This window comes from Cinclus cinclus, chromosome 23 (assembly GCF_963662255.1).
Source record: "Cinclus cinclus chromosome 23, bCinCin1.1, whole genome shotgun sequence".
In the NCBI taxonomy this organism is placed as follows: domain Eukaryota; kingdom Metazoa; phylum Chordata; class Aves; order Passeriformes; family Cinclidae; genus Cinclus; species Cinclus cinclus.
In genome coordinates, this window is record NC_085068.1 from 3,741,771 (window position 1) to 3,769,159 (window position 27,389).

The following is a 27,389-nucleotide window of genomic DNA, read 5'->3' on the forward strand; positions in this document are numbered from 1 at the left end:
TTACATGGCTGTCCTTTCTGTATTTTGAGTTTTCCATAAAGCATTGTGCAGGACAAATACTGTATGCAAATCGTTACTAATTTGTTTTCCATTATAGTCACTGAAAAAATAAGAAAATGCCTTATAAAAAGCAAATTGAGTGCACACCTCCCTTCAAAAAACACAATCCTTCAATGGAAAGCACTATGAAATTTTTAATTTAAACTGGCAAAAATAAATCTGGCACCTACAGATACACAGAAAAATGGAGAAAAGCTTTTTAATGCAACAGTATTATAAGGGACCATCACATGCTTCCTATAAGAGATCATCACAGGCACCTACTGCCCAAAGCACTGCTGTTGTGCTTGGCAGCCTGTGTATTTAATACAGATGTGCCAGGCATGTGGGAAGTGTTTCTCTCCTAGTGACCAAATCTCCTGAATAGCAAAGAAACAGACATGCTGAGAGCTCTGCCTTCTGCCAGCCTGCCACAGTGCTGGAAAAATACAACCAGGCAGCAACAACAAATACAAACTGGCTGATGTTTAGGCTGATGTGTCCGCATAACATTTACTGAACATTACATGATAGATAAGAATGTAATACCAAAGCAGCTAAATGAGAAATCCCATTCTTTTAATCAAAGCATGAGCTTTGTCTGAAATGTGTCACCTGCAGGGACCCTGCAGCTCAGTAAAGCCTTCAGTTTGAGAACAGAGCTAAAGGGTGCCCCAGGAGCCTGTACTGACCGTGCCATGAGCTTATGGAGCTCCTGTTTATGCTGCTGGTCCTCGGTGGCTATGGCATGCTGAGCCTGCTGCTGCATGGTCTGCACAAAGTGCTGCATGTGCTGGAATGCATCGATCTGCAAAGGGATGATGGAGGCAGTGAGGACCACAGGGCTTAAACACAACTTCTCAATGGAGAAAGACGATGTAGAAATGATTTTCACAGAAGTAAATAATTTGTTTTCTTTCAAAGCTTTTCAGCCACTGACATCTCTCTAAAGTCACTTTACTCTTTAAGTATGTCCATATAAATGAAGAGGTTAGAGATTCTTGTTGTCTCTGAAATTGCTGAACTGAGGAACAAATAACTGCATCCTTCTGATTCCAGACACTCCTTCACTGTCAGACAGAGCCAAAGGTATGACTGACCATAGCACAAGTTAACACCATGCTCTAATGTGCAAGAACTCAACCCTGCCAAAGCAACAAGTTCACCTGTACAGGGAGAAAACTTCAGCAGCAGAGAATGTCCTGTTACTGCCCACACAGTGTGAGATACAGAGATATCTCACTGCAGCTGAGCATGAACTAAGACTGCTAATTGCAACCATCAAATGTTTATAGCTTACTACAAACTGTATCTGACCAGGATAATACTGAACAGACAGGATCACAAATCTAGGGAAGTCTATCTATAATATGCTATGGCTAGACCACAAAAAAAAGACAAAAAAAAAAAAAGAAAAAAAAAGTAAAAAAAAAAATTGAGAAAAAAAATGCCTGAAGGAAAACTTGCAGCTTCCTAATCTTCTCTCCTAAACTTTCAGCTTTGGCTAGGCTTGAAGTACACAACATGGGACATTAACATTGAGTTGTTTCAATAAATTAAAGTCTACATTTCTCCTAAGGCTATTGAAGAAATACAAATGTGCATTACTCTTTTGCCAGAATATTACAGAGGGCAGCAGTGCTAAAACAACTTACACTACCAAATTCTGAGGGAAAAGATATTTTTAAAATTCCTTGGAAAGAATTCTGGGGTAGGAAAACTGAAAAATAAAGATTTAAGAAAAAAGAATGCACACTTCACTGGAAAGAATTAAGAGTAAAGCTCCTGCAGTCTGCAAGGTCATTTCAGGTTAGGAACTGCAGAATATGCTGTTAGAAGCCCAATCTACTTCTGTGTATCTATAGGAATGAACTATGTTAGAGACAAGAACCACCTGAGCTCAAATGCCTCATCTATTCTGTACAAATGTCAGCATGCACAACTCAGTGGTGAGGAAAAAGGGTATTAGGCCAGGGTGAAATAAAAGAAAGGATCATATTCGTAACATTAATGTGGTGCATTCCACTGCTGGTAGCCTAGACAGAAGGGGGGGGGTGTGTGTGTGTAAATAACAACCTTATAAATAGTTATGCCAGACATCCATTAAAAACAGACAAAATATATTGCCAAACAGTATCAGTACAGATTGTTATCTTTTTATTATGTGCCCCTCTCTCATATCTAGACACACCCAACAATCTGCTTTTCAGCTTCCATTAATACTGAAAACTGATCACCATAAACTGACAGATGGAGCACTTAGGACTGAAAACAGTAAGTTTTCCAGAACAACTGAATTCCTAAGTTTGTATGCATCCTTTTTATGGGATATGGCTTAGAATGCAGTTGCTGGCAAGGGTCCTTGTTAAAAGAAATGTAATAGGGTTTACTTAGCCATTTTTATCTGTTGTTTTTAAGAAAAGACTGTTGTGGAGCCCTGCAAGTGCCGTATGGCTGGTTTCTTTCTAGATGCCAGCTTTTTTCCTCCTGGATTTGACAAGTGCCAAAACAGCAGTACTGAAAACATTTTAGGTCAACAAAGGAACCTTGAACTGCTGAGCTAGAAAAAATGGTCATTTCCCAGCATACCAGCCTACTTCAACAGCTTATTACTTAGGATACCAAATCAAGTGAACACACAGTTACATAAAACTACACACATCACCAGGTGTACCCTATGTATTATTTATCCATTTTGGTATCAGTTTTCCCCCATCTTCATGGGCTCCACTTATTCTCACATCAGTTAATTTTAGACATGTTCTCCCACTCCCTTAATCTTTGTGCCTGCTCTCATTCTGCTGTCCACCACTGCACCAGTGTCCTGCATCACGTAGATCTATTTCTTGAACACAAGTCAAACACTGCAAAACACAGTTTTCCTCACAGAGACAGGCACAGACCCCACATACTTCTGGGGTCATTTACTGAAGACAGTAAGAGGCAATTTCATTGTTTTACAGAGCCAACAGAACAGGGCCTCAGAAACAGCTCCTTCTGCCTTTTGAATTCAAATAAAGAATAGTTAGTTGTGGCAATGTTCCCACAGCAATGGCTCTGCTTCGGTGCTGGCAATTCCAAAGGCAGAAAAAATAAAAACAATGTGGCAGAATATGAGGATAAGTGGAGGCTTTAATGTTTATTAAAAAAAGATAACTTATCCAGTCTGAAGCTTATTGGATTTAATTATGTAAATTCTCCCTGTGTTGCAATGTCAAAAACATTCATCCTGGGCTCTCTGGTGCCAAATTGTTCCCATGACAAAACTCCACGTACTTTTCAGCTATCTTTCAGTTAGAAATTTCCAATAATCTCTTTAGTAAAAATCAGTTCTGCTCAGCAACTAAGTGCAAACTGTTCAGGACACTTCTAGAACTGTTAATAAACCCCCCATTTACTTCCCTGTTTCAGCATGTAACCCTGACCACAGGTACAGTGTAGAGTCCTGGCAATTCAAACAGTGGATGAAAAGTCAAGTAGCAAATCTACACAGGACAAAAGAGATACTATTGACCATTAATCTTGGCTGCATCCTTTGGGTATCAGCTATTGGTTTAGCAAAAATAATCTTTCCATATATGAAATAAAATTAAGGCCAGGTTTTCTCTGCCTTACAGAGTTTTAAAGAAAATAAAAAGCTTATGATCTGAGTAACGATAAGGAAAGGAATTAGTTATTCTCTTTTAGGGGAGCAAAAGTAACACCTGCAGCCTTGCCCTTGTTCTGTGGGGAACATGAAGAGCTGACATGGATGGCATTGCACAAAACCCGAGCAGTGAAACCAAGCCCTGTGTTCTCCTGTACCTTACGGGCGCTCTTCCACATGTGCTTCATGTATGCATAAGTCACTTGGGGATGGACAGTGGGCAGTGGGTGATCCAGCTGTCGAGATGGATCTACTCCCAAGAGTAGGACAAGGGTCTTATGGGCCAAAGCCTGGAGAAGTGGCAAAGAAATAAAGCAGGTTAAAAGCTCATTGTTACTTCCAGCTCATACTTCTTTAGAATTGCCCAACGCTGAAAAAGTACATCTGACCCTCCAGATACAACACAGACACAGCAGACTCCCTGGACTCATAATACCACATGATAAATCACATGTCTTCCTTTGGATCAGAGCATTAGATTCTCATTTCAGAAGTCACAGAAAGTGTAAAGTCTCTGTTTCAAGTATTTGGTAAAATGTTCAACAGTACCATCACATTCTAGATTTGACTCTCTGCTCTAGCAGAGAGCTATTATTAATCATCTCCAGTACTGCATAAAAACTTCCAGTTATAGCATGCAATAAAAAATTGGCCCAGGGGCTCTCAGGTATATCATCAGTCCCACAAAAATAACCCTGGCTACAAGCATGAACTCTATGCTGGTTAGAATTTTAGCATTTCAACGATTTCTGACTAGTTTCTTCCTCAGAGGAGAGCCCATCCCACTTGAGCAATGAAAGCATTCAGGAATGCTCAAAGCTGAAGCAGCACACCAGAGCCAATCATCTGAAAACCTGCTGAAGAGGACAGAGCTTGACAATGCTCACCAGCCTCCCACTCTTGCCACACAAGCTGGCATACTTGAGCCAAGTTCTCATGTCCTCATGAGGATTCACAACAAGAGATCGGACCATCAATATCCTTTGCCAGTCTTCCACAATTCGCTGACAGCCCTGAGAGGAAAAAGAAGGGACAACTTGTTAGTGCCTGGTCTCCAGTGGACTGTACAGAGCCTTGATTCAGAATCTGAAGGGACCTCCATCAAGATAGAGACTTCTGTGCCCATAATTCACATTAGGAACTGTCGATTTCTTTAACACTGCAGTGCATGAAGAAGGTTCAGTCTCTGACTCTCACAATCTGCAGGCAGCTCAGCACTTGCAGTCCAAGGATATCCTCTAATAGAAATAGAAAAAAATCTCCTAAAGCTGAAATGCATCCAAGAAGCAGAAAAACTCTTCATACAATTCCAAAGTGAGTCAAAGTGCCTTCCAAAGTGTCTTCTTCACCTATTTTTGATTTAAATCTCAACATGGAGGAGGTAGAAAACCAAATGGTTGCAAAGATATTTTTGTTGTCCTTTTCCTTGCATGTGTTGCTTTTGGAGGTTGGAAATCTAAACTGATTGTCTGCCAGAAACTGCAGCTCCAACTGCTGTGCTGCTTGTGCAAGCATTGTCTGGTTCTTGTCTGTCTGATGTGAGAGGCACAACCCTGTCAGAGCAGGATGAGTCTGTATTTCAAACATTCAAGGATACTACAGAGAAGTAGAATTGTGAAGGGAATTGTGGAACAACTAAATCCATGGTGCTTGATATAGTGGCCAAGTACAGGGTAACAGTGATGCTCCAGAGTTTCTATTCAGCCACAGACTACTTGTGTTTGAGGTAAACAAAACATTTTCCAATGGCAGCAGGCACCTTAGCACCAAAGAATTTATTCCTTTCCCCTTTTCTCTGAAGTTGAGGACTGGGAAGTTAGGCAAAGCTCGTTCCTTAAGACTCAAACAAATTTCTTCCAACTGGCATTTAAAAACTATTAAAAAACACCTATAAAACATTCAAGAACTCTATGTACTGCCTTCAGGACTATTAAAAGCTGTATTCAGAAACTATGCTTCCTGCCACTTCAGTTTCTCTACCCCAGTGGAACAGTGCTGAGATTTTTTCAGACTGGAATACAGATGGGAGATGAAAAGCTTTGTCACAATTTCCCAAACAGCTAAAAAACATACAGCAGGCTTTCATAAGGTGACAGATTATAGCAGTGCCATTAAAGAACTCTGCACCGAGAAAAGTTCTTCCTTCGGGCAGCATTTGACCTGAATTATGCCCTTTTTTTCCTTTTACCCCCTTCCCTTGCAGGAACCACCCACCTCTTTAAACAGAATTCCTGTATGTACTACTGCATCTGAGGATATTCACTTTCACTGTAGGGATGTCTCTTGTAAGAAAATAGTGTCAAATATTTGTCTGATTTAAATTTCCAGAGGTATTTTGGATTTTTGATGTTTAGAGTAAGAAAGGCACAAACTTCTCTTTGAATACAGGAAAATCAACATTGCTAAAGGTCTCTTCTGAAAGGTCAAGGTTAATCGTAGCATCATTTAGACTGGAAAAGACCTTTACAATTATTAAGTCCAACCATAAACCTAACACTGCCAATTCCACCACTAAGCAATGTCCCAAAATGCTATCAATTAGCTGGAAATGTTCTTGTAAGAGGTCCAAAAGGAACAGGATAACCTTTTATTTTACAAGCATGTGAATTCTCTTACCAGTTTTCCAACATTTGGAGAAAATTCACTTCTTAAAATGCAACCAGCCAGGTAAAAAGTTCAAATTAGCCTGATCTAAACCAGTATTTCCAGATATAATCCAATATTGAGATAAGCAGCCTTGGGGATGTCAGTAGTATCTCTCTTCTGTACATATCTATTTCAAGGCTTAGTTCACCCTTTCAAAGTGTCATATGAGCTGAGACCTCAGGAACATTAACCTGAAAATAAAAGCCCAAACCAAAACCACAGGCAACAAGGACAAGCCCAAAGGAGATGGAGCATGCAGCCATGTGAGCATGGACATTACTGGGATGGAGAGAGACATGGGAAGATTTGCTGAACCACCACACTGACTCAAAAGGAAGCTGTTCATGCCAGCCCATCAGCATCTCCATCCTTGACCTTTACATGGATGTACCTGCAGTCTTTCCCACCAGATCTGGCGGATGATCTCACGGCGTTCTGGTACAAGTTTATACTGGATAACCTCTTCCAGCTCTGACAGCATCTGGCAGGATACCATAGCCTGAAGGAAAAAAATCACATTCCATCCCAATCACTACAGAACAAATCTATAATTAAGGAACAGTATTTTGGCATCAAAATCTTAACTACATAGGCTGCCCAACAGAGAAAGGACCAAGTGCTGTATACTGGTACCTAGATGAGCCACTGATTCAAACTCCCTAAATGTCAATTCTTATTTCTTTTGAGGGGGTGGACCTCACTTCACTTTTAGTTTGTCCAAAAGCTGCTCCTGCAAAGTTGTATTTCTTATCTGACAAAAGCCATTTAGCTTGTGGACCTACACAGGTCTTATGTTTGAGACAAGCACTACTCTGAAGTTTTATGCAACTTTTAGAGACAGTCTGAAGCATCAATGAAAGGAATGAAGGCTGAGAGCTACACTTACTCCATAGGCTCGACTGTAGCTCTCTCCTGCCATGGCAGTCAGCTCAGCATCCAGCAGGTCTCTGGCTTTGTCAATGCACTGAAATAGAATAAGATATTGAGGCAAAGTAGCGTGGTTTATCTAGAGGCAACTGTTGAAACTGCTGTTCAGCTGTTCCATCTCATGAACAAAGCTGGCATTGTTCTCATTCTCCAACAAGAACTAGGAAAGGATCTTATAAATAGAAAGATTTGACAGGAAAACAATGTCCAGGGCATATTTAAGGGAAGTCAAGGAAGCTTCATTCATCACCTGCACTGTTTGAAGTTTGTCCTCCTAGAAAATCAAAGTTGCAGTATTTCAAATCCTACTGCAATTGTAGAGAACATCATTAACATCATTTGTAGAGGAAAGGTTCACATTTTAGTGCAAGAGAGTTGGTTACAAAAACGAGCCACAAGAAATGTCTCTTGATACCACACAATGAAAGAAAAGTTTTCACTGTTTTACATAACCCAACACGATTTTATGAATTTTACAGGACAGCAAATTTCATTTCTCATCCTCAAACTAAGACAGGCTCTTCAAGCATGAAATAAATCCTGCTCTAGTTCTAGTCATTATATAATCTCTCACCTACAGCTTTTCCTGTTCAAAATGTTAAAGGTTAATCACAAACTCTACCCTTTTGAATGCCTGGTTAATTTTACTGCGCACATCATCCAAAAATCTATGTACGGGTTTTGACAGCACAGATTGAATTACTCCTTTATCTGAGCTGGCAAGCCAGCACAGAATTCTGAGAAATGGGACTTGAGCTTCCTTGGAAAGTAAACAACATATTTGACATCTACAGAGTCGCTCTGCAAATCTCCTCTGTGACAAACAAGCATTACAAATACAGCTCTTTTTAATAGACTCATTCCTTGCCTTGGTATCACAATCTAAGATCTGAGATTCATCAGTGCTACCAGAAAAATTAAGGTAATTGTACATGATATATATGAGCACCTCACTGAAAAAGCTGTAAGAGACAGAAGTGCACCTAAAACCCATTAGGAATCTTACAGGTGTCTCAGGCATTCCCAGCAATTTACAATCAGTGCCTTGTAGAACAGAGCCTCTGCTGAGAAAATCCTTGTGTCCTGCCTGTCTGGAGTAGAGGCACAGAAGGAAAAAAAGCCAAAAAATTACTAAGGCTTTCTTATGTAATACAGCACTGGACCACTACTATCTGTCAACACACTCACTGCAATGTTTCTGGAAATACAAGGTAAGATTTATCACCCAGGACTAATATATCCATGGAAAAAACATTATTGGGCAATTCACAGGTCATAGCAAACTGCTTTACTACAGTCTATTTTTCCATGAAACTCTGCAGCCTAGAACATCTCAAACCAGGTTTTGGGATACCAACAAGGAAGATAATTACTTGCTGAGCCAGTGAGAAAAGGTCTTGATGCAGTGCCAGTACTGCCCTGTAGAATGCACCATCATGGGTGTCCCTGGGGATCATGCAGGTATATTCTTCCATGCTGTCCCACTGACCTGCAGAGACACAGATATCCTCAGTAACACAACAGCCTTCCCTGCTGTTGTGGGAACAGAATAGAACTATGATGAGGTGCTTAGATATCAGTGCCTAGGCCTGAGTGCTGTGTGATACTTCTGCATTTAAGTCAGTTCTCCAACAGCTTGTCTTTGGTAGGGACACTATTATATACATAAACATACACATAGCTTCAGATAAGAAAAACATAGGCATTTTTCTTTTAGACAAATTGTTATCCTTATGGAAAAGGTTCTTTCATTCCTTGTGATGAAACAATTATAATTCTGACACTTCCAGAACATTTGAATGAATTAGTGCCCTACAGAGCTAAAGATTAGTTTTTCTCAGCAAAGGCTGGCAGAGAGCAAGTGATTCATCAGCTTCTCTATTAAATATTTTGCTAACAGCACAAAAGGACATATGGACCACTGTAGATTTATTCCACTTCAGACTGTTTACTCAGCAGACACAACCTCTAATATGCTCAACAGATACTGCTCTCATTATAAATAACAGTCTGCCACAAATCTGAGAAAGTCTTTTTATCACATTTCCAGCCTGAGCTCTGTTCAGTCTAAAGCCAAGCAAAAGCAAGCATTTAAGCAACTGATCATCTGCTCAGACCACTCTGTTACTGGAGACCACACTGGGAGACTTCATATAAATGCAGATTTTCCAAAGGACTTCAATATGGAATAACACTTACTTCATTTCCCAATGTAAATAATGTGGTTACTTGATGTTGCTGTTTCCTGTATTCAGTAGTTCTGAGGTAAGCTAGAACTATCTGTGCTTGCACCTCATGGGCTGTCACACACCAGCACAGGAAGATACATTACCTAGACCCCAAGCAGCAGCAGCAGCCATCCTGGCCATCTTGGCTTGAGTTTCATCATTTACCTGGGTCCACTTTTCACAGCATTGCTGGTGGAGCTGCCCCCTGAGAAGAATCCACAATTTCTGGTCAGCAAAAAGCCTCTTCCAAGAATTCTGTCTCATTAGACAACCACTTCCCATTGATAAGACAACAACCAGCCCCATTGTTCTTTTTATACTGAAAGGATTTGACTCCTCTGGCCAACTCAACCATGCTATTTTGATGACAAAAATCCTATCACCAGAAAATAATTTTAAGGCACACTATGCTTTGAAAATACTCATCCAAAGAGAAGTTTGTGTTTGTTCCTCAGCAGCTGTTAATACCAACTTTAAAATTGGACTGATAACACCAGTCTATAAATACAGAAAAAAAATTCGAGAAAACAAACAAACCACCACCAAAAAAGGATGCTTAAAATTTTTACAAGAGTCAGTAGAAGAAACATATGATCTGGATAGCTTGGGCATGGCTCCTACTAGCAAACATTTTGAATTAACACATCAAGTCTGAAGACAAAGACTGCAGAATGAATGCTGCTGTAACCTCATATGAAGACTTGTCATGGCAAGATCTCAGAGTGCATCTGAATCTTTCATCTCCAGTGGAGAGGAAGCATCAGGATCTTTTATATTATTTCTTTCAAATCAACTGTGAATGCTGCACTAATCAAACCAATTACCCTGGGTGTTGCAGTTCCACGATTTCTCAGGCTGGATACTCTGTAGCAGTGAAACAGCTGCCAACTGTGAGGGAGAACAACTTGCCTTCCCTAGGGTCATCCCCTCCCCTCCCAAAAAGGAAGATGAGTTAGTCAAACAGAACCAATGGGCTGCCACAGACAAGATAGTCATTCTGACAGCTTAATGGCCCAGGAGGAAAAAATAAACAAAACACAAAACAAATGAGAAACCAAGACAAACCTAGCAACAGCAATAAATCAGGAGCTCGTAGATGCTGATAAAACACCATGGCTCCTACAGGAACAAGTACATGAAGAGACAAATGGCTAATAATGTTTTGGCCATACTCTCAGAATATCACAGCAGAGTGCTGAAATAGTGATGCTGCACAATATAATTCTAGATTATCTGCCTTATGCTGTCAAGCAGACTCCAGCAGCACAGTCAATCAAGTTGAATGCTACTGAATAGTATCAGCAGCCAAACTATAGAATCCTCAGCATCAGCATGACATCTCTAGAGTCAGCTGCAAGGCAGCAGACAGCACTCTGTAAAAGCACTTCTGAATTGTAAAAACAGCTGCACAGAGTTGGAACCCAGTTCCACAAGAGAACTTGGAAGACTCTGAGTGCTCTTGTCACTACAGACTATCAGTAGTTCCAGGATACCTTGCTGCAACTGAAGAAGATTGTCATTTTGTTGTTCCATAGATTTATTGCTGATACATCAATAAGTAGGAGGTTCAGAAAGGACACTTAGCACAAATACACATCCTGCAGGAGGGAAAAATTCTTCAAACCCCTGGTGAGAACTGCCTACTTGTACAAAAGCTGGAAAGCTCAGTAAAAGGATCTATTTTCTGTACTGGAAAATCTGCATCCTATATGTCTCACCCTTGTTTAGGAAAAAAAAGGGCAGAAAAATGCTGCCAGAACTCTCAAGAGTTGTGTTTCTAGCAGTAAAATAACTTTAGTGAAGAGGAATCTCCTTACTGTGGTGCCATCCTCTGAGTTCATGTCAGGACCCATCAGGAGAGAGTTTGTCACATGCAAAGTTCAGTAGAAATGCACAACCTGGATGAACCCACACCTGCCCCTGGGTAGAAGTGCATGCCACAGTGAACAGGGTGCCTTCTCCAATTATCTTCTTGGAATTGAATAGCCAGAGAAAACAGAAGCCCCCAGTTACACAGTAAGCTGTAAGTCACCAGCAGCTCACCCTGTCACAAATGCTGGTTTGAATCAGTTATGTGTTGACAACAGACATTTGACACAAAACTTGAAATACTAAATGTCCACAAAGACAAGGCTTAAGAAATGCTGAGAGACTAATATGGAAAATCTCATCCTTCTACAAGGCATAGGTCTGACACTGAATGAACAGAAATTTCTCATGTTTTAATTACAGTTTAAAAAGGAGGGTCACAATGAGCTACTTGCATGACTGTTTCTGACAAGATCTACTCCATTAATATTTCCTCTATCTACAATATCTTCCTCTGTTATAAATAGGGTTGACCTGATTATAAGACTGCAGATTCTCTTCCAGAGAGAACTTAACTGACCAGATGGTCAGTCCCAAAAGGCTTAGAGATGTTACTACCAATTCTGACTTCAATGAACAAAGTGAGATGCCACACAAATACTCAAAGTAAGCAGGAGTAAATAGGAATTCAGGGGAAAAAACTGCATCTGAATGACAGCATCCAGAGAACATTTTCCTTATTCTTCAGGCATTCCCCTCTTACCATTCACCAAGTGCTTCCAAACAACGCATCCGTCCCAGCATCAGCTCAGGATCATCTTTGTTTGTGTCCATCTTCTTGTCATAGGCCACCAGAGCATCTTCCCATTCATGAAGCTTTTCATACCAAGTAGCTTGAATTTCCTAAGAGAAGGGGAAAAAAAAAGTAAAAATAAACAGTAGGATTAACACTGATCATTCTAAATTAACCACTGCAGCTTTTCCTATAAAGTTTTGTGTCTATGCTGGTTGCTTCACCCTTTTATCATTCTAAATAACCTCATGAACTTCTGTGATAGAGAGAACCTTGATCTACTGTGAAAACTGGAATTCTGGCATTGCTACATCTGTCCAGAAAGGAACTCAGGTTTACCAGAGGGATTAATCCAACATCACTCCCTTACTCAGTGCCACTGAAATACCAGCTCAGCAGCTGGTGCTTTTCTTTCTGGAAAGGTGGAGTGAGTGGAACAGGAAAAAGGGTAAATCTGTAACATATTCCACTTCCAGGTGTTGCACATACCTGCATTCAAGCAAGAAAAACAGCCTTGCATTCAGGAATGGAATGACTAACTAGAAAAAAAGCCCAAACGTTGCATCTGGCTACTGCTAGGCAATTACTTAATACAGCAGGTAGTATGAAGTTGGGGTCCAATCACACCCTTCACAAGGGAAGACAATGGTTTGTAACAAAGCCATTAAAAGTTAGCCAAGCAGTGATCCTTATCAGCTAAACACTTTTGTTTAGCCTTTCTTTCTAGATTTTGTTTCTCATTCTCAAGAAAAAAAATGCCTTAATATATTTCCATACTTTTCTCTGCCAGTGTTTTTCTGCTCAGTCCTTGGCAGCTCATGTCTTGGCATAGGCTGCAGAGCAGATTCTTTTCCCAGACCTGTGGATAGAGTCACTATAAACCATGCTTTGTATGCCAGGTCTTCCACTTAGCCCTTTAACTTCTCAGCTACGTCATATTTCAATTAAGTCCCTGAAAGCAGAGCTCACAGCTCCTCTTAATTTCTTTTCATTGCCAATTCTGGCATACTCTGTGCTTTGAACTACATTTACTGCTAGACTATATTGCTGCTAAAGAGTGAAGTCAAAATTAGGTAATGCAGAACTTTGCTCAGTCTACCCAAGGAATTACAAGAAGCTGCAAAGATGTTCTGAAGTCTGTACTTCTCCCAGAAATAACTTATTTTCCAGTCTAGGTCTAAACCACACATGATCCTACACTAGAAGATTTCCACCATTTTGTGCTTATACCTGGTTCCCACTTTCTAGCTGCTACTACTTAAAGAGGCTGGTCTACTGTGCTTTCACAGCTGCATTCCTTTTCCTAATTATCCTAAAACTGCAACAATTACCACTGACAAATCATCCTTTTACCAGTAGAACTGTCAGGAGAGCATAGGTGGTTTGGCCCTTGAACACAAATTAAACTACTCATAAATTTAGAAGAAATAATAAAAGGTACTTCATTCTGAGAAAGACACAGAACAAACACATAATGGGGTTATTTGATTTTGATGAGCAGTCTGAATTGTAAGGGACTGGTTAACTTGCTATTATAAATAATACCTGTGAACACTTTTGAGAGACTAGAGGTTAACTTCCATTAAATCCTTACCTGGAAGGTGATGATGCAGTTTCTCAAATCCTTCAAGCTTAGAACAGGAACTTACTCCCTCCCTTCCCAGCTTATCCTAAATAAAAGGACTTGCGTTGTCAAGGTGCTATTTGCCCACAGCTGTGTTTGGTATCAACAGCAGCTGCAAAATTCTCCTCCAAATCAGGTTCTTGCAGCCCTCCCTGTACCCAGCATTTGCTGCAAAGTGCCCACAGAACATCCCTGCAGCCAGCAAGGCCCTTTTTTATGAACAATGAAATATCATAAGTAGGGATAAAACCTCAATGTGACTGAGAAAACACATCACCACCCACCAAAAAACTAATTACAGAAACCATAAAAACATAAGACATAAGGAAGCAGATTATCCAGCAGGACTCACCAGCTCCCCAAAGTGCTTCATGGCATATTCCAGCACCCCAGCAGCTGCTTCTGGCTGTTGGAGCTTATTGTTAATGCTGGAAAGGGAGGAGAAGAAAGATGATTTAACACAATTGTCATATTAGGAGTTGGTAGAAGCTTCTACTTGATAATACCAAGCTCTATCATTTAGAAATACCAATGGAACACTCTTTTTGTTTAGACTTACACATGAACAATTAAACTACACAAGGCCATATATTTTCAAAACAATATGTGCACACATTCTCTGCACAGTCTGAAGACTTGTTACACAAAATAGAGATGATATGTGATTATCAATTCTATGTAACAGCCTGCACAGCAAGAAGAATAGTTTCCAATAGTTTTAAAGACATGATTTTTCAAACAGCTGTACTTAAGAGCTTTACAGTACTTTTTTCCTCCCCATTCTCTTAAACAGACCACCAACTCCTCTAAAAATCAGAGGAGAGATTTTAATGATGCAGGAAACAGTCTATATCATTAAAACAGCTGACAAATGCCACCAGGAAATTACATAAAATGTGTGCAACACTAATTTCAGCTTCACATTTCATACAAAACCTCTGCATTGGTACTGGCACTTTTCTTTTGCTGGTTTTCAAGAACATGCCAGAAACTGCTGCCATCACAACCAATCCTCAGTCTGTACCAGGGAGGCACTTGTTTTGCAAGGCCAGCTGAATTTTATGAAGCACAAGCAAATAGGCTACTCTTGAACCTGATTCTCTAGTTCATGATATACAGCAATTCTCTTAAATAATTTCTAGTTCACATTGGTTTTTCTTATTTTACTATCAGAAATGGGGTACTCAGTAAGTAGCACTACTCCTAAATCCCAACTTCATGAGGAAATTAACTTTCTATTAGACCTCTGATATTTTATATAAGCTTGTTTATGAACAGCCTCTGGTTCACTGCCCTCCTCCTTCCCTGCTGACTCAGGAGAACCAGAAATGCAAATTGTTCAAAGCAACATCGTAACACCCGAGCACCTACAACACATCCTACAGCCCAATATGAGCATTAGTTAATGTTTGGAATGGAAACAGCCTAATTAAAAAAACAAAACATGGCAACAGAGATCAGTGTAAAGAGACTTCCAGTGGTCTTTGAACAGAACCACAGACACAGGCAGCTCCCAGAAATGCTCTTTCTTGCCTGCCATCATCAGAATGGCTGCATGATTTCCCCCTTATAAAAAGGCAGGGGATCAGTAAGAGAAGCAAATCGAAAGCATTAAAGAGAGTAATACACAGACAAAAAATGGGGAAGTTTTTCAAATCAATGTTATATTTCTTCTGTCTCTGGAAGCCTCCTTTCCTGACAAGTAAAGAATCAAGCTCACAGACAAACTCTGGAGATCTGTTAAGTAAAATACTCTTGGAAATTGGGCCTTCAGATTGGTTCAACTAAAATCAGATTTAGCCAGACTAAGAATACACCATAATCACAGTTCAAGATGACTGGCACCCAACAATGGGAAGCACCTGAAACAGACCCATGCCATTTTTTTTTTAACAAGGCAGTCAAAGGTTGCACCGACTCCAGCTATCTTCCCAAGGGAAAGCTTGGCAGCAGCCTCATAAAAGTGATAAATGACCTGATGATTTAAAGAGCCATTGACACACACATTCCAGCATGTCAGACAGTTAATTTCTTCCAAGTTATCTTTCTTGACAACACCTCCTGACAAAATTGACCATTTTCTTTTATTATCTGACAATTAGCACTGGTCTTCTACCACTCCCTAGTACACTCAATTACTCCTTTTGTTTCTTACTTTCTTGGCTGCCCAAAGCAGAATTAAGTGTCTCAAATCTATTTATGGTTAGGTTTAAGCAAAGCAAAGGAAAAGATGGCAGGGGAAGGAGAAAGACTTCAATTGACAAGAATACACAGCAGTAGTTGTTAATAATCATAGATTACTGTTCTGTAACAAGTGATCTAGAACACAGTGAACAGTGACAGATAATTTTGTAGACTAGGATAAGCCTCTGACTGGGATAAGCCTCTCCTGGCAGCTGCTTTTCCTTGTGCTTAGGAGCATTTCTGAGAAAGCAGTGAATGTTGTGACTCCCTGCTCCCAGCCCATCTTGTGTATACACTATTTTAACCTGGTACATTCAAAACACACATTAAGAAAATACAACGTTCTGTGCTTTCCTTCTCTTTCACCTTCCTTCCATGAAGGCACTGCTCCTCTCCCTGCAGATCTGCAGAGTCTGTGCTCAATCAGAATCTTCCTAAATGTTATAACGCTCTTAAAAGCACTACAAAGCTGTCTTCTAGCCATCATGCTGGAGAACTGAAGAGAAACAAAAACAGTGCAGGAAAGCATCCAGGCATTCAGAAAAGATCCTGAGGGCTGATATTCCAGCCAGGCAGAGTTGCCAGGGGTATTTAGCCAAAGTGTTGCTGCTGGAAATCAGGGCAGTTTACTGGATTGGAATCAAGAGGATGGATTTCTCCTTGTATTTGGAAAAAGTGAATTACAAAATCTCTCTGGATTAAAGGAGAAGGTGGGAAAGCATCTCTCAAGATATGAGAGTCAATACTCTTGGCTAACTTGCCAGACAGTAACTTAAGTCTTTGTTTACTGGCAGATGTCCTTGCAATTATTCCTACTTCAGACTAATTTTAAGTTAAAGGAAATTAAAGGAAAAGCTCAGTTGTTCTCCATATCCACTGAGGGAAGACCATATTCATCAGTTCATTTTTGTTAAAAAGCTAGAAAAAACCCCATTACTATCTCCTACTTGAAGGCTTGGCAGGAGGGCATTAAAGAGCATTTTTGGGCACTCAGAACATTTCAGAAGTTTCTAGGTATAGGTTTGGTAGGCCACAGGTAACATCTCATCTCCTTCAAAGATGGGAAAGAAAGGCCCCAATATTCAACTCTACTGCCTGCTATGGATTGGCAGAGCCTTCTAGTACTAATGCTTAATGAAAAGATTTTGAAATTATGTGTTTTCAAGGCTAACATGCTTACCTGAAATATTCTGAAGCTATTTCAAGACAGAGTTGTCCCATGCTTGCAAGTGGGACACCTCAGAAATAATACCACTTCCTAAATCAGATCAACTAGACCTTTATACACTTTGAACTAATGCACTAATTTCAGTGCGTAATAGCCACCATTTCATTTCACATTTTATTGAATAAATGAAGTGATTAGTAAAAACAATGAAACAACGGAAGACCATTATACTTTCCCTCTAAATGAGCATAAATCAGTTGCAAATAAAGTTTGGTGTGAGTTCAGCCCATCCAGGTTCACTGAGTCATTAGATTATGCAGAACGATATAATTTAAATTTCCCACCCTGTTTATAAAACAGTATCTGTACTGTAGCCAGAATAATGTCCAACCCTGACCTATTTGGAGCACTTGATCATGATGAGTGGGATATTAAAATGTAAACAAGCCTTCTGATGAAAAACATTTTCCAACTGCTATGTCACTATCTGTACTAAAAGACTGCCCTTGGCAAACTTCCTAATATAAAAGTCTTGGTCAAAAGTCTTAAATAGTCAAATTTTATTAGTAGTGAAAAAGCTACATAAACCTACTGCTTAATTATTAAGATACCAAAACTGCAGGTTTTACATGTACATTGAACTAGAATCACCAAAAAACCCCAATATTTAAAGAGAAATATACTCCTATTGCTTGCATATTTTAAAGGTTATTTAAACAGAAACCAGACATGAACTGGGAATCAAAACCAACTTTACTGTCTTCAGTGGGAAGAGAACTCAAATCATACACATTTCCCCCCTACAAACCCAAGCCATAAATGAGTAATGTTTACTAGAAATGTCCTCTTTTATACAGTCCTGGGAGCTTTCCAGTCTTCTATTATCTTTGATATTGACAATATTGTCTGTCACTCAAAATATATTAAATTTTCAAGAACTCAGAAGCAACCAGACTTTCCCCATCTTCTCATAAAATTTATAAAAAGAAAAGCCTTTATTTTAATAGAGCCTTTTCAAGCAGTCCCAAATTTACCCATGAGTGAACACGCACATTTCCCATTGCCAGAATGCATTCCAAAACCTAATAGAGAAACTTTATTTTTGCAATAAAGCAGTTTGTATGCAGAAACTAGACAGGTAGAAAAACTATTCTTTTATTCATTCTCCTCAAGTTTGTTTAGAAAGATTCTCTTATGACAGATTTTACCAGCCTCAACCAAAGTTGTTTTTCCTTCTGAAGAAGTGCTGAGTGTTGCTGGATTGGAAGGCACTGTTACTTTGTGGAGACTTGGGGGAACAGATAATCCTCTGGCAAAAGGAATTGCCTTTGATGGCCATTTTCCCCAGTTCTATGATCCATTTGTCTTCAGGCATCCCCCAGTCCTTGACTCAAGAAATCTCAGAAAACAACCCACAGTCCTCAAAACAACCCAGAAAACCAATGCATGTCCATCATGCCACTAAAAATTATTCCCATTCCAGGAACAAATATGTTTGAGAAACTTATACCAGAAAATAAGTGTTTTCAATGAAGAATTGTGGTCTGGAAGAGTTGCTTCCAGGCCAGAGCAGCCCCTTCAGATTCCAGCAAGGAGACACCACATTGCTCACAAGCATCAAAACTGGCTGAATTGCCAATCTTGATATAAATGCTTGCAAATCAAATAAAAACATTCATTAGTTTTGAAAGAAAAATCAGTGAAAAATGTTACAATAAATTTCTTAGCCAGCCCTGCTGCTTAGGCTGCAATAGTTTTTGTATCACCCATTTTTTATTAATCAGAAAGCAGAGAAGAGAACAATTGCTAAGCAGGATATTTAGCAAAATAAAAGGTGAAACAAAGAGCCAGTCTTTGTGCAACGGTTATGCAAAGAAGGGATGCCTTAAATAAAAAAGAAATCACAAATGACAGCAGGAAGTAGCAGTGTTTTGTTTCTCATCTGTTCCACCTGTTCCATATAATTTCAGAGATTTACAACACAATCCTGACCACAAAGCCATAGTAGAGTGAATGTTGGAGTATTTATGATCATCTCCAAAGCAAAAGGTGAAGAGTTTCACACTTCCAGGGAGGGAAAAGCAATATTTCAGAGCTTCAACACAGTGTGGACTCAACAATGGGCCAGCTGAGAGCTGATGAGAGCTTTGCCACCTCGGCAAGCACCAGGAATTTCAGATTCTAAGCATTTGCCAGATGCATATTAAGGGGTTTGCAATGAATGGCTACCAAATAAATAGCTACAGGGCACTGAGCTTTTCTTCTTGTCTCAGCTTCGCATACACCTGCCAGAACAGCTTCCCAGAGAAAGCAATCATTTAAACTCACCTCTAATGTAATCTGGCCCTCCAGGGACAGGAGATAACTGGTTCCAATCAAATAATACTAATACATTTGAATTTAGTACCATCAATCAACATTATAAACATATGGCACATACAAATTGAAACCATGTTTAGTCTCAGTTCTCCCAATCACTACATCATGAGTGAAATCAAAAAGGATTTGTCTCATGTTCTTGACTATAGGATCTTGTCTTTTTAACTATCATGTCCCACAGTATTTCCACATACAAAAGCTAATGGAGGAAAACTAGGGTGATGGATTTCAGGCCAAATCATGCTCAATTTCTCCATCAGTATTGGGGAAGGAAAGAACAGGATCCACTCAGTAATCACTGAACTCATTTCTCCCCAGCTATGCCTCAAACTTTACCTCTTCACAAAATGTACCAGAATCCTGAATTCATATCCTAAGTAGAACAGTACAGAACAGCAGAACAGCTTTTGTCAGCTCCAACTACTTGACCTAACCTGGTAATGACTATCATTTGTAGCTACTGCTGCCTCAGTGACCACATTCAGATCTCCATGAAACTGGGAAAGACCCATCTTCCCATTTTTCAAATACTCATAAAGAAGTCAAATTTCACTAAGGCTTATATCTCTACCAAGGGGTGTTTCTGCCCAAATCTACTTTAATACTTTATCAGAAGTAATGAGAGGGGTGTAGATTTGTGCTTTTCCATTCCTTCATAATATGTCTGTTGTCACCCTCTTACACAGAACAAAGAAGTCTCTTTTAAAACAGGTAAATCAAAACATCCAGAAGAAAGATGGTTCACATTTGGATATACAAATTAGAAGCTGAATCCAAAATAAAAACCTGGCTGTCTCATTTCCAGTTAAATAGTCCAGTTTAGAGAAGGGATTTGGAGGCCTTTTTGTGGTGTTTTGTAACATGAGCGTTCAACTGAATCTTAGATTCTTTCAAAATTTGTATAAAGAGGGAATGCATGGACCAACAAGTGGCTCCTCTCTTCTACATCTGTTCAAGACAGCAGAGTTGTGGTGAGTGGGAGCAGCAGCAGAATGGATTGAAGTCCTGGGTAACACAATGGGGGTGTTAGCAGGGTGGCTTTTTGAGGCAGAGAAGCAGAGTCTGGCCTGTCCTAGTCTCTTTTCCAACTTTGACAAAAACATGTTTCTCATCACAGGAAGCCAGTGAAGAATTTGCCCCTGGGAATGACAGAAGCTCCAGCTGGAAGAGGGCTCAGACAGGATTAGAGGCAGAACAAAAAGGTCAGGCTTTCATCTGTGTGCAGTGGCACTTTCTGGTCTGAAGTATAAAAAGCAATTTTGCTATGGAAGGTTTCTGGAATGTCCATGACAAAAATTGACTGAAGCCTATGGTCTGCTATGGAGGTACCCTCCATGCTTTAAACAAATTGTACTTGCATATCTCTGGCAATATCTCAGCTCACCAATCCCACACAGTGGCCTTGCCAGCTGACACGACAGACCCAGTGGTTTTCTCTTGAGCACAGAACACAGGCAGTCACCCACAAGACAACTTGTTTGGAGAGCTTTAATTCTGACCTCCTCCTAAAGATTCCCTTTTCCTTCCCTATGAAAATTCAGGTTTATGAGACGCCTGTATTCATATTCCACTCCTGTAGTGGTTTGATGACTTCATCTCCCAAAATCTTCACACTCTTGTGAGTCTGTTTTGGAGATAAACTATTCACCAGCCCCAGTGCAAATCAGAGGCAATAACAAAGCACCAAGCAACAAGTGTATCAGAGCTGAGAAGGGAGAGAAACTGCATCAACAAGCAATTGTGCTTTCTATTTCTTTAAAAGCAAATGTCAGGTCAGCAAGGCTTTTCTAATGGTTCCTAATCAAGCAGAAATCCTGCAGCCACTTTGGATCAGCAAAAGAAGCCAAGATGGGATAGTGTGTGTCAGGTGGGTTTGTCCTAATGTCCTTTGTAAGAGGGGCAAGATTAGCTTTCTTTTGTTTCCTTGGACATCAAGAAGTTTTCCCAGCCTTTATGCAAGGAGCAGATACATGAGGCATTTAATCCTTTATTTCATCTTATTTCTGCCCATTACCATAATCAGAAGTTTTGCAGGAAGATGCAAGAACCCACATGTTAGGCAATTAAACAGCAGCTGGCCTGAGGAAAAACAACTTATCCTGAAGGATCTAGAAGAAAGCCTGCAGACCTTTTGGAAAAGGCTGCACCTTTGCTGAAATGGTTTTATTTGGAGATCAAAGTGCTATAATAAAATTCTGAAATAAAAAGATGTAAAAGAAGAGAGGAAGTTGCCTTCTCAGTCAGCTGAGACTGGACTAGTACTCTGAATGTCTAAAAATTAAAGACTTACTCCAAAATCTACTTTTCATGTAACTATGGATGTTTCAACTAACCACAGATTTCCTCTCAAAATCCTATTAATAAACTGGCCTCCCTAACACTGGAGTTGTTAGAGATCACATTGCCTGTAAAAGCAACCATCCTGTATCAATTTTACATAGACTCACCATTATTTAATGTCCTTTCATTTCTCCACTATGAATAAACAGAGTGAGTTTTTACTTAAACATTCTGCAGATTTCATTTCATCCCAGCCTCAGATATCCCACTTCTAAAAGAACAGCAGTGCATTTTACAGCATTAATAGTGGAAAGACTCCAGTGTCCAGAGAGATGAGGATTAGATGTTTTACTAATTAATTTGCTAAAATACTGTTTAAATTAAGAAATAATGCAAACATAGAGTTATCCCCTACAACTTCTGGGGCTGTAGTAGGACTTGTAGCAGCCAGGGCTACCTTCCAGGGAGTTACCTTCCTTGAACTTCTATAAACTCACCCATTTTGAATAGCCTTTTTTACATTCTGGATCTCTAACGCTCTCATGTTATTTAAGTGCCAGAACAAGTCACCAAGAGGGCTCCAATCCAATAGGCAATAATTGCTGGAAATTCTCTTCATTTCCTAGCCCTCTCCTACACCCCTTCAAGACAGAACTGAGGAAAGTCTCTCCTGCTCTCCCCAACCTTTCTTGGCTGAAACCTGTTCCAATTCCACCCTGTAAACACCTGATATGAACAGATGAACTGGGAGGGGCCAGCAAGCTCTTCATAGTTTCAGGGGGGTGGAGGTAAACAGAAAAATAGTATATAAGATGCTTTGAGACAGACTTCCAAAGTCATAGACTCTGACAGGAGTGGTCTGAAAAAAAGCCACTTCTTCAGGCTCCACCTTCAGAGACTCACTTCATTGGAAGCAAGGAAGGTACCAGGCTGCTGCAAGAAATTTTATACCTATCCCAGCTGCATTCAGACTACTGCAGTCAGCTGGAAGGTTTCTGTTGCTGTAAGCAAAAATGCCACTAAGAGCCACGGTTCAGCTGGCTTGGCTCTGCATTGTCACAGTGTCTGTGGTGATCTACCCAGCACTGCTGCAGAAACCTCCCAAGAGGAGAATGATCAATGGGAATGCACAGCCCAAGGTGCCAGGCTGCTGCGAGGAGATCAGCGAGCTCAAGCTGCAGGTAGCCAACCTGAGCAGAATGCTGCAGGAGCTGAGCAAGAAGCAGGAAGGGGACTGGGTGAATGTGGTGATGCAGGTGATGGAGCTGGAAGGGAGCACCAAGCAGATGGAGTCCCGCCTCATCGACGCCGAGAGCAAATACTCTGAAATGAACAACCAGATAGACATCATGCAGCTCCAGGCAGCTCAGACGGTCACACAAACATCTGCTGGTAAGGAGGGAGCCACCAAGCTCCCAGACTCACCTCTCAGTGCACAGCTAATGACTAGTTCCTAGTGCTAGCATGTCCTGCTAATGTGGTTAGCAAGCATGCACGCTGAATACTGCCTAGGCAGTGCCCCTGAGAAAACTAGTCAGAATTTCTTCATCTGTATTTTATATCTATGTCTGCTTTTAAAGAGCACAGGTGCTGCATTTCTGCAGTGAGGAATTCAGTCTAATATTTCATTTTCTGAGCACTACAGTACCAATCCTAAAAGAATGGGAGCTGGCTTGGTAAGAAAATGGCTGTGGCAGTAATAGCCTCTGAATTCACAGTGCTGACTGGAGACTAGAAATTGTTAAAACAATTAGAAATGCTCTCCAGAAATTATTAAAGATTTGTAATTGTACCTTTATGAGCATGTCTGAACCAGAGCAAAGAGTGATCCATTATTTTTGAGTGATAATTCTTAAAAATTTAAGGCTATAGATGATGCAAGATACAAACTCTGATATATACCTAGCCAGACCACAGTTAAATTCTTCAAAATTCTCTTCCCTGAGGGAAAATTTCACTGCACACAGTGATTGCACAGGCCTGTACTAAATGTGGAATGCAGGTGCATTTTTAGGTCAGCTACCTGTAAAGGCACTTCTAGAAAAAAGCATCCTCTTTGTTGACTTTTCTCCTCAAATGAAATTCACTGCAAAGAGCTTAAATTGCCTCAATCTCCACTTTGTTTGCCAAAAGACTTCATGTGGATGATTTTTTAACATTAAGGAATAACTTCTAAATCTATTTACTTAATTCTTCCTCTAAAATAGTTCCACCTGGTTAGTTTTGACACATCACTATTTACAGTAGGCCTTAAAAAAAAAAGTTACACCATAACAAATCTCTTTGAAGCTGGAGAAAAAACACACAGCAGAAACTTGCCCGGAAGGTATTTAAGACAGACATGTCTCACCTCACCAGGTAAGAGACATTTTTGAAAACTGTCAGACATTATAAAGCCTTGCTTCAGCTCACTTATCCTCCTCAGAATAGCTGTGCATTTTAACATCTTCAAGTCAGTTCCTGCAGCAGAAGGAAAAGAGGCTTTCACAGACTGACTCACTGCAGCTAAAAGGCACCTTCTGTGTCACAGACATCAGTGCAGAAAGGGCTGAACAAATATCCCTCATCCACAAACTTGGTCAACCTGTTCACACACTCAAAACAGACACCTGGCAGCAGGCCTGGCCATCCCATTGGATGAGTCTTTACTATTTAGGAGGGGGTCAGCTAATACACTTTCCAGCACAGGCACACAGTGGCAATGTGACAAGAAAGCAGAGATTAAAAACATCTTTTTACATAGCAAAGGTTAAAAAAAATTAAAATAAATTAATTATTAAAAATCATAAAATGCCAGTGTTACAACAACTTTTGCAAATGCATACACTACTCAAAACTAAGCTATTTCAGGGATACATTAGACTTGTGGAAAGCCTTCTTCATTACACCTTACATTACAAACTAAACTTTGCAGAAAGCACCTTCACAGAAGAGGTTTTTGCTGCTTGGATTTTCACCTTCTGTTTCTGATTCAAGTAGATGCTGTTTATGACTGCTCATCACTTTACCAGAGGAACTACCGAATTTCTGGTGTTTACAAGCTACCTCCTGATGAATTTTTGGGAATTCCAGATCTGGAGGTAAGGATATTCAGTACAAAATGTCATTTAAAATATAATCAAGAAATATTTCTCTACAGAGATGAAAAGAGCACACACTAAGTTTTGGTACCCCACACTCACCATCAGCATCATTATGTAAGCAAACTTCAAGGATGGAATGAGTGTACATTCAAGAGAGAAAATAGAAAAAGGGTTATCTAATAATTGTTTACCACAGAAATTTCTTCATATTTTGGGATCTTGGAACAATATCTTGAATTAAGAGAACTGAATCTTCCTAAGTCTACTGACAAGAAACCACTGCCTTTTTTTCCTATTCCAGGTGTTCTGTGACATGGAGACAGATGGAGGTGGCTGGACTGTCATCCAAAGACGTAAAGTTGGTTTGACATCGTTCAATAGGGATTGGAAACAATACAGGGAAGGATTTGGCAATATTAGGGGAGATTTTTGGCTGGGAAATGAAAATATCTACCGACTTTCGAGACGCCCCACTGTTCTGCGAGTAGAGCTGGAGGTAATTAATAAGTTCTTAATTTCAGTTCAGATTCCCCAGTACCAGATACCATCTCCTATCTCTATAGGAGGCCCAAAGAATTTGCACGCTTTAATTACATGAGAAGAAAGTAGGATCAACCTAGGAATACATTCAAACACAAGACAGAAGTATGTTCTCTCCTGCACAAAGTCAGTGGCACAACCTTCTGTCTGCACACACATTGTGTCTTCAGAATGCATAGGGTTCTTGGAAATCCTGCAGAAGCCACTGCAGACAAAGATCAAACTGCTGATCATCACAGATTTAAAAATTCACAAAGAGATGTCCCATAAAGTTTGCAAGCCTCTGAGGGTTTTCATTTGGCAGCACTTCCTTCCAGCCTGGGTACAAGAGACTGCATTGTATTACCCTCAATTTCTTCAGTCTGTTAAAGGCTTGGGTTTGACTTAGACTAGTTTTATAGTTGGTACAATAGCTTTGAGGGATAGGATATGTATACACTGAAAGGCTTAATAAAAGTCACTGTTTCAGAAAGGAAAAAAATTACTTGAGGCAGCACACTGACACAAGGATATTGAATGCAAGAGCTGCACATCCAGTTTCCTACATATTGTTTATTACCAGCGCAGATAAGACTTGGAAGTTTCATGCTTTGCTCTTGAAAGCTCCTTTGTCTTAAAAGAGCAGTTTCTGGAGTCTGAGACAGTAACAATACATGTATATATTCATGGATGTTGGAGTTTTTTTCATAACTAATAGGACTGATTTCTTCTCCCCTGTTCTGTGCAGGACTGGGAAGGTAACACTCGCTATGCCCAGTACAGACAATTCACCCTGAGCAATGAAGTCAACAGCTACCGGCTGTTTGTGGGGAATTACACCGGGAACACGGGCCGGGATTCCCTGCGCTACCACAACAACACGGCCTTCAGCACAAAGGACAAGGACAACGACAAGTGCGTGGATGACTGTGCCCAGTTCCGGAAAGGTAGAACACACACACCCCTTCCTGTCCCAGGAGAGCTGCTTGGGTCAGCTGTAGAGCCCAACAGTCCCTCTTTCCATGCAACTAGTAACATGTGAATGGCAAATCAAGGGAGAGGTGACCAGTTCTGGAAAATACACTTATGTGGGAAGTCAGGAAGTTAAACCTGGTTTACAAAGAGCCAGACTGTGTATTACAGACATCAGCACTCTTAAATAACTGTGTGCTCTCACTACACAGTTACCCAGCCCACTATAGTATCTGCCAGACTATCTCACATGCTGATACAATACAATGATACAGGTTATTCCTTAGTATCTATCAGGTTCTTATTTTTTCTTTTATTTTTTTTAGTTTGCAAGTCCTAGTATTAGGCACCTGTAATTCTTCTCCTGTATTCACCTCCACATTCAGCTTGACTTGTGATCTTTATTCCTACCCTATTATAAGCCTCTAATGAGGTTACTCTATTTAATTTAATATCTTTGAGTTCTGTCAAAGAGAGTTATCTTCATTACATCTTGCTCTTTAACTTCCTCATTGCGTCCCACACAACACATAAAAACTGTTGATCTCAGTCTCAATAGATACTCAGATAGTTCAGGAACTTTTTAATCACTTTTTAAGATGCTCTAGCGAATTACCCAGATTCACTGCCTATGCTAATTCACTGAGTCAGAGTCAGAAACATGCCAAGGAAGTATTCTAAGAGGAATGAGCAACTAAATGAAAAGCTGCTGGACTAATTTGACTATAAAGCTGTAACGCATTTAAATTCCTAAATATCTATGCTAAGTTTTAAATTTACCTACAACCTCAATTATCAAAGCCATAGGCTCCAGGGATTAAACACTGCATTCTGCTCACTGTCCTCCAGAAAAAGCAGTAATTATTAATACAAACAACTCACCAGGAATGTATTAATTTGTTTCCTGACAAGGTGGATATTGGTACAACTGCTGCACAGATTCCAACCTGAATGGGGTTTACTACCGCAAAGGAGAACACACCAAGAGCATGGATGGCATCACTTGGTATGGGTGGCATGGATCAACCTATTCACTCAAGAGAGTAGAGATGAAGATCCGGCCAGAGGATTTCAAACCATAGAAGGAATCAA

The 27,389-nt window shown here is 40.1% G+C and overlaps 2 protein-coding genes across 2 annotated transcripts in view; one reads left to right on the forward strand and one right to left on the reverse strand.

The window, feature by feature from the left end:
• MTOR (mechanistic target of rapamycin kinase) overlaps positions 1-27,389 on the reverse strand; it is a 60,077-nt gene that overhangs the window by 13,623 nt on the left and 19,065 nt on the right. Inside the window, exons 26-34 of the mRNA XM_062507390.1 lie at positions 14,065-14,140; positions 12,059-12,198; positions 9,591-9,691; positions 8,632-8,747; positions 7,218-7,295; positions 6,723-6,830; positions 4,573-4,698; positions 3,844-3,975; positions 732-847 (exon numbers count right to left, since the gene is read on the reverse strand). Of these exons, the coding sequence (XP_062363374.1) occupies positions 732-847; positions 3,844-3,975; positions 4,573-4,698; positions 6,723-6,830; positions 7,218-7,295; positions 8,632-8,747; positions 9,591-9,691; positions 12,059-12,198; positions 14,065-14,140 (993 nt within the window). The remainder of the gene's footprint in view (positions 1-731; positions 848-3,843; positions 3,976-4,572; positions 4,699-6,722; positions 6,831-7,217; positions 7,296-8,631; positions 8,748-9,590; positions 9,692-12,058; positions 12,199-14,064; positions 14,141-27,389) is intronic.
• On the forward strand, positions 22,737-27,379 carry ANGPTL7 (angiopoietin like 7). Its single transcript, XM_062507698.1, has 5 exons — positions 22,737-23,115; positions 24,700-24,803; positions 25,108-25,302; positions 26,074-26,272; positions 27,210-27,379. Exons 1-5 carry the CDS (start codon positions 22,737-22,739, stop codon positions 27,377-27,379), a joined length of 1,047 nt encoding a protein of 348 aa, XP_062363682.1.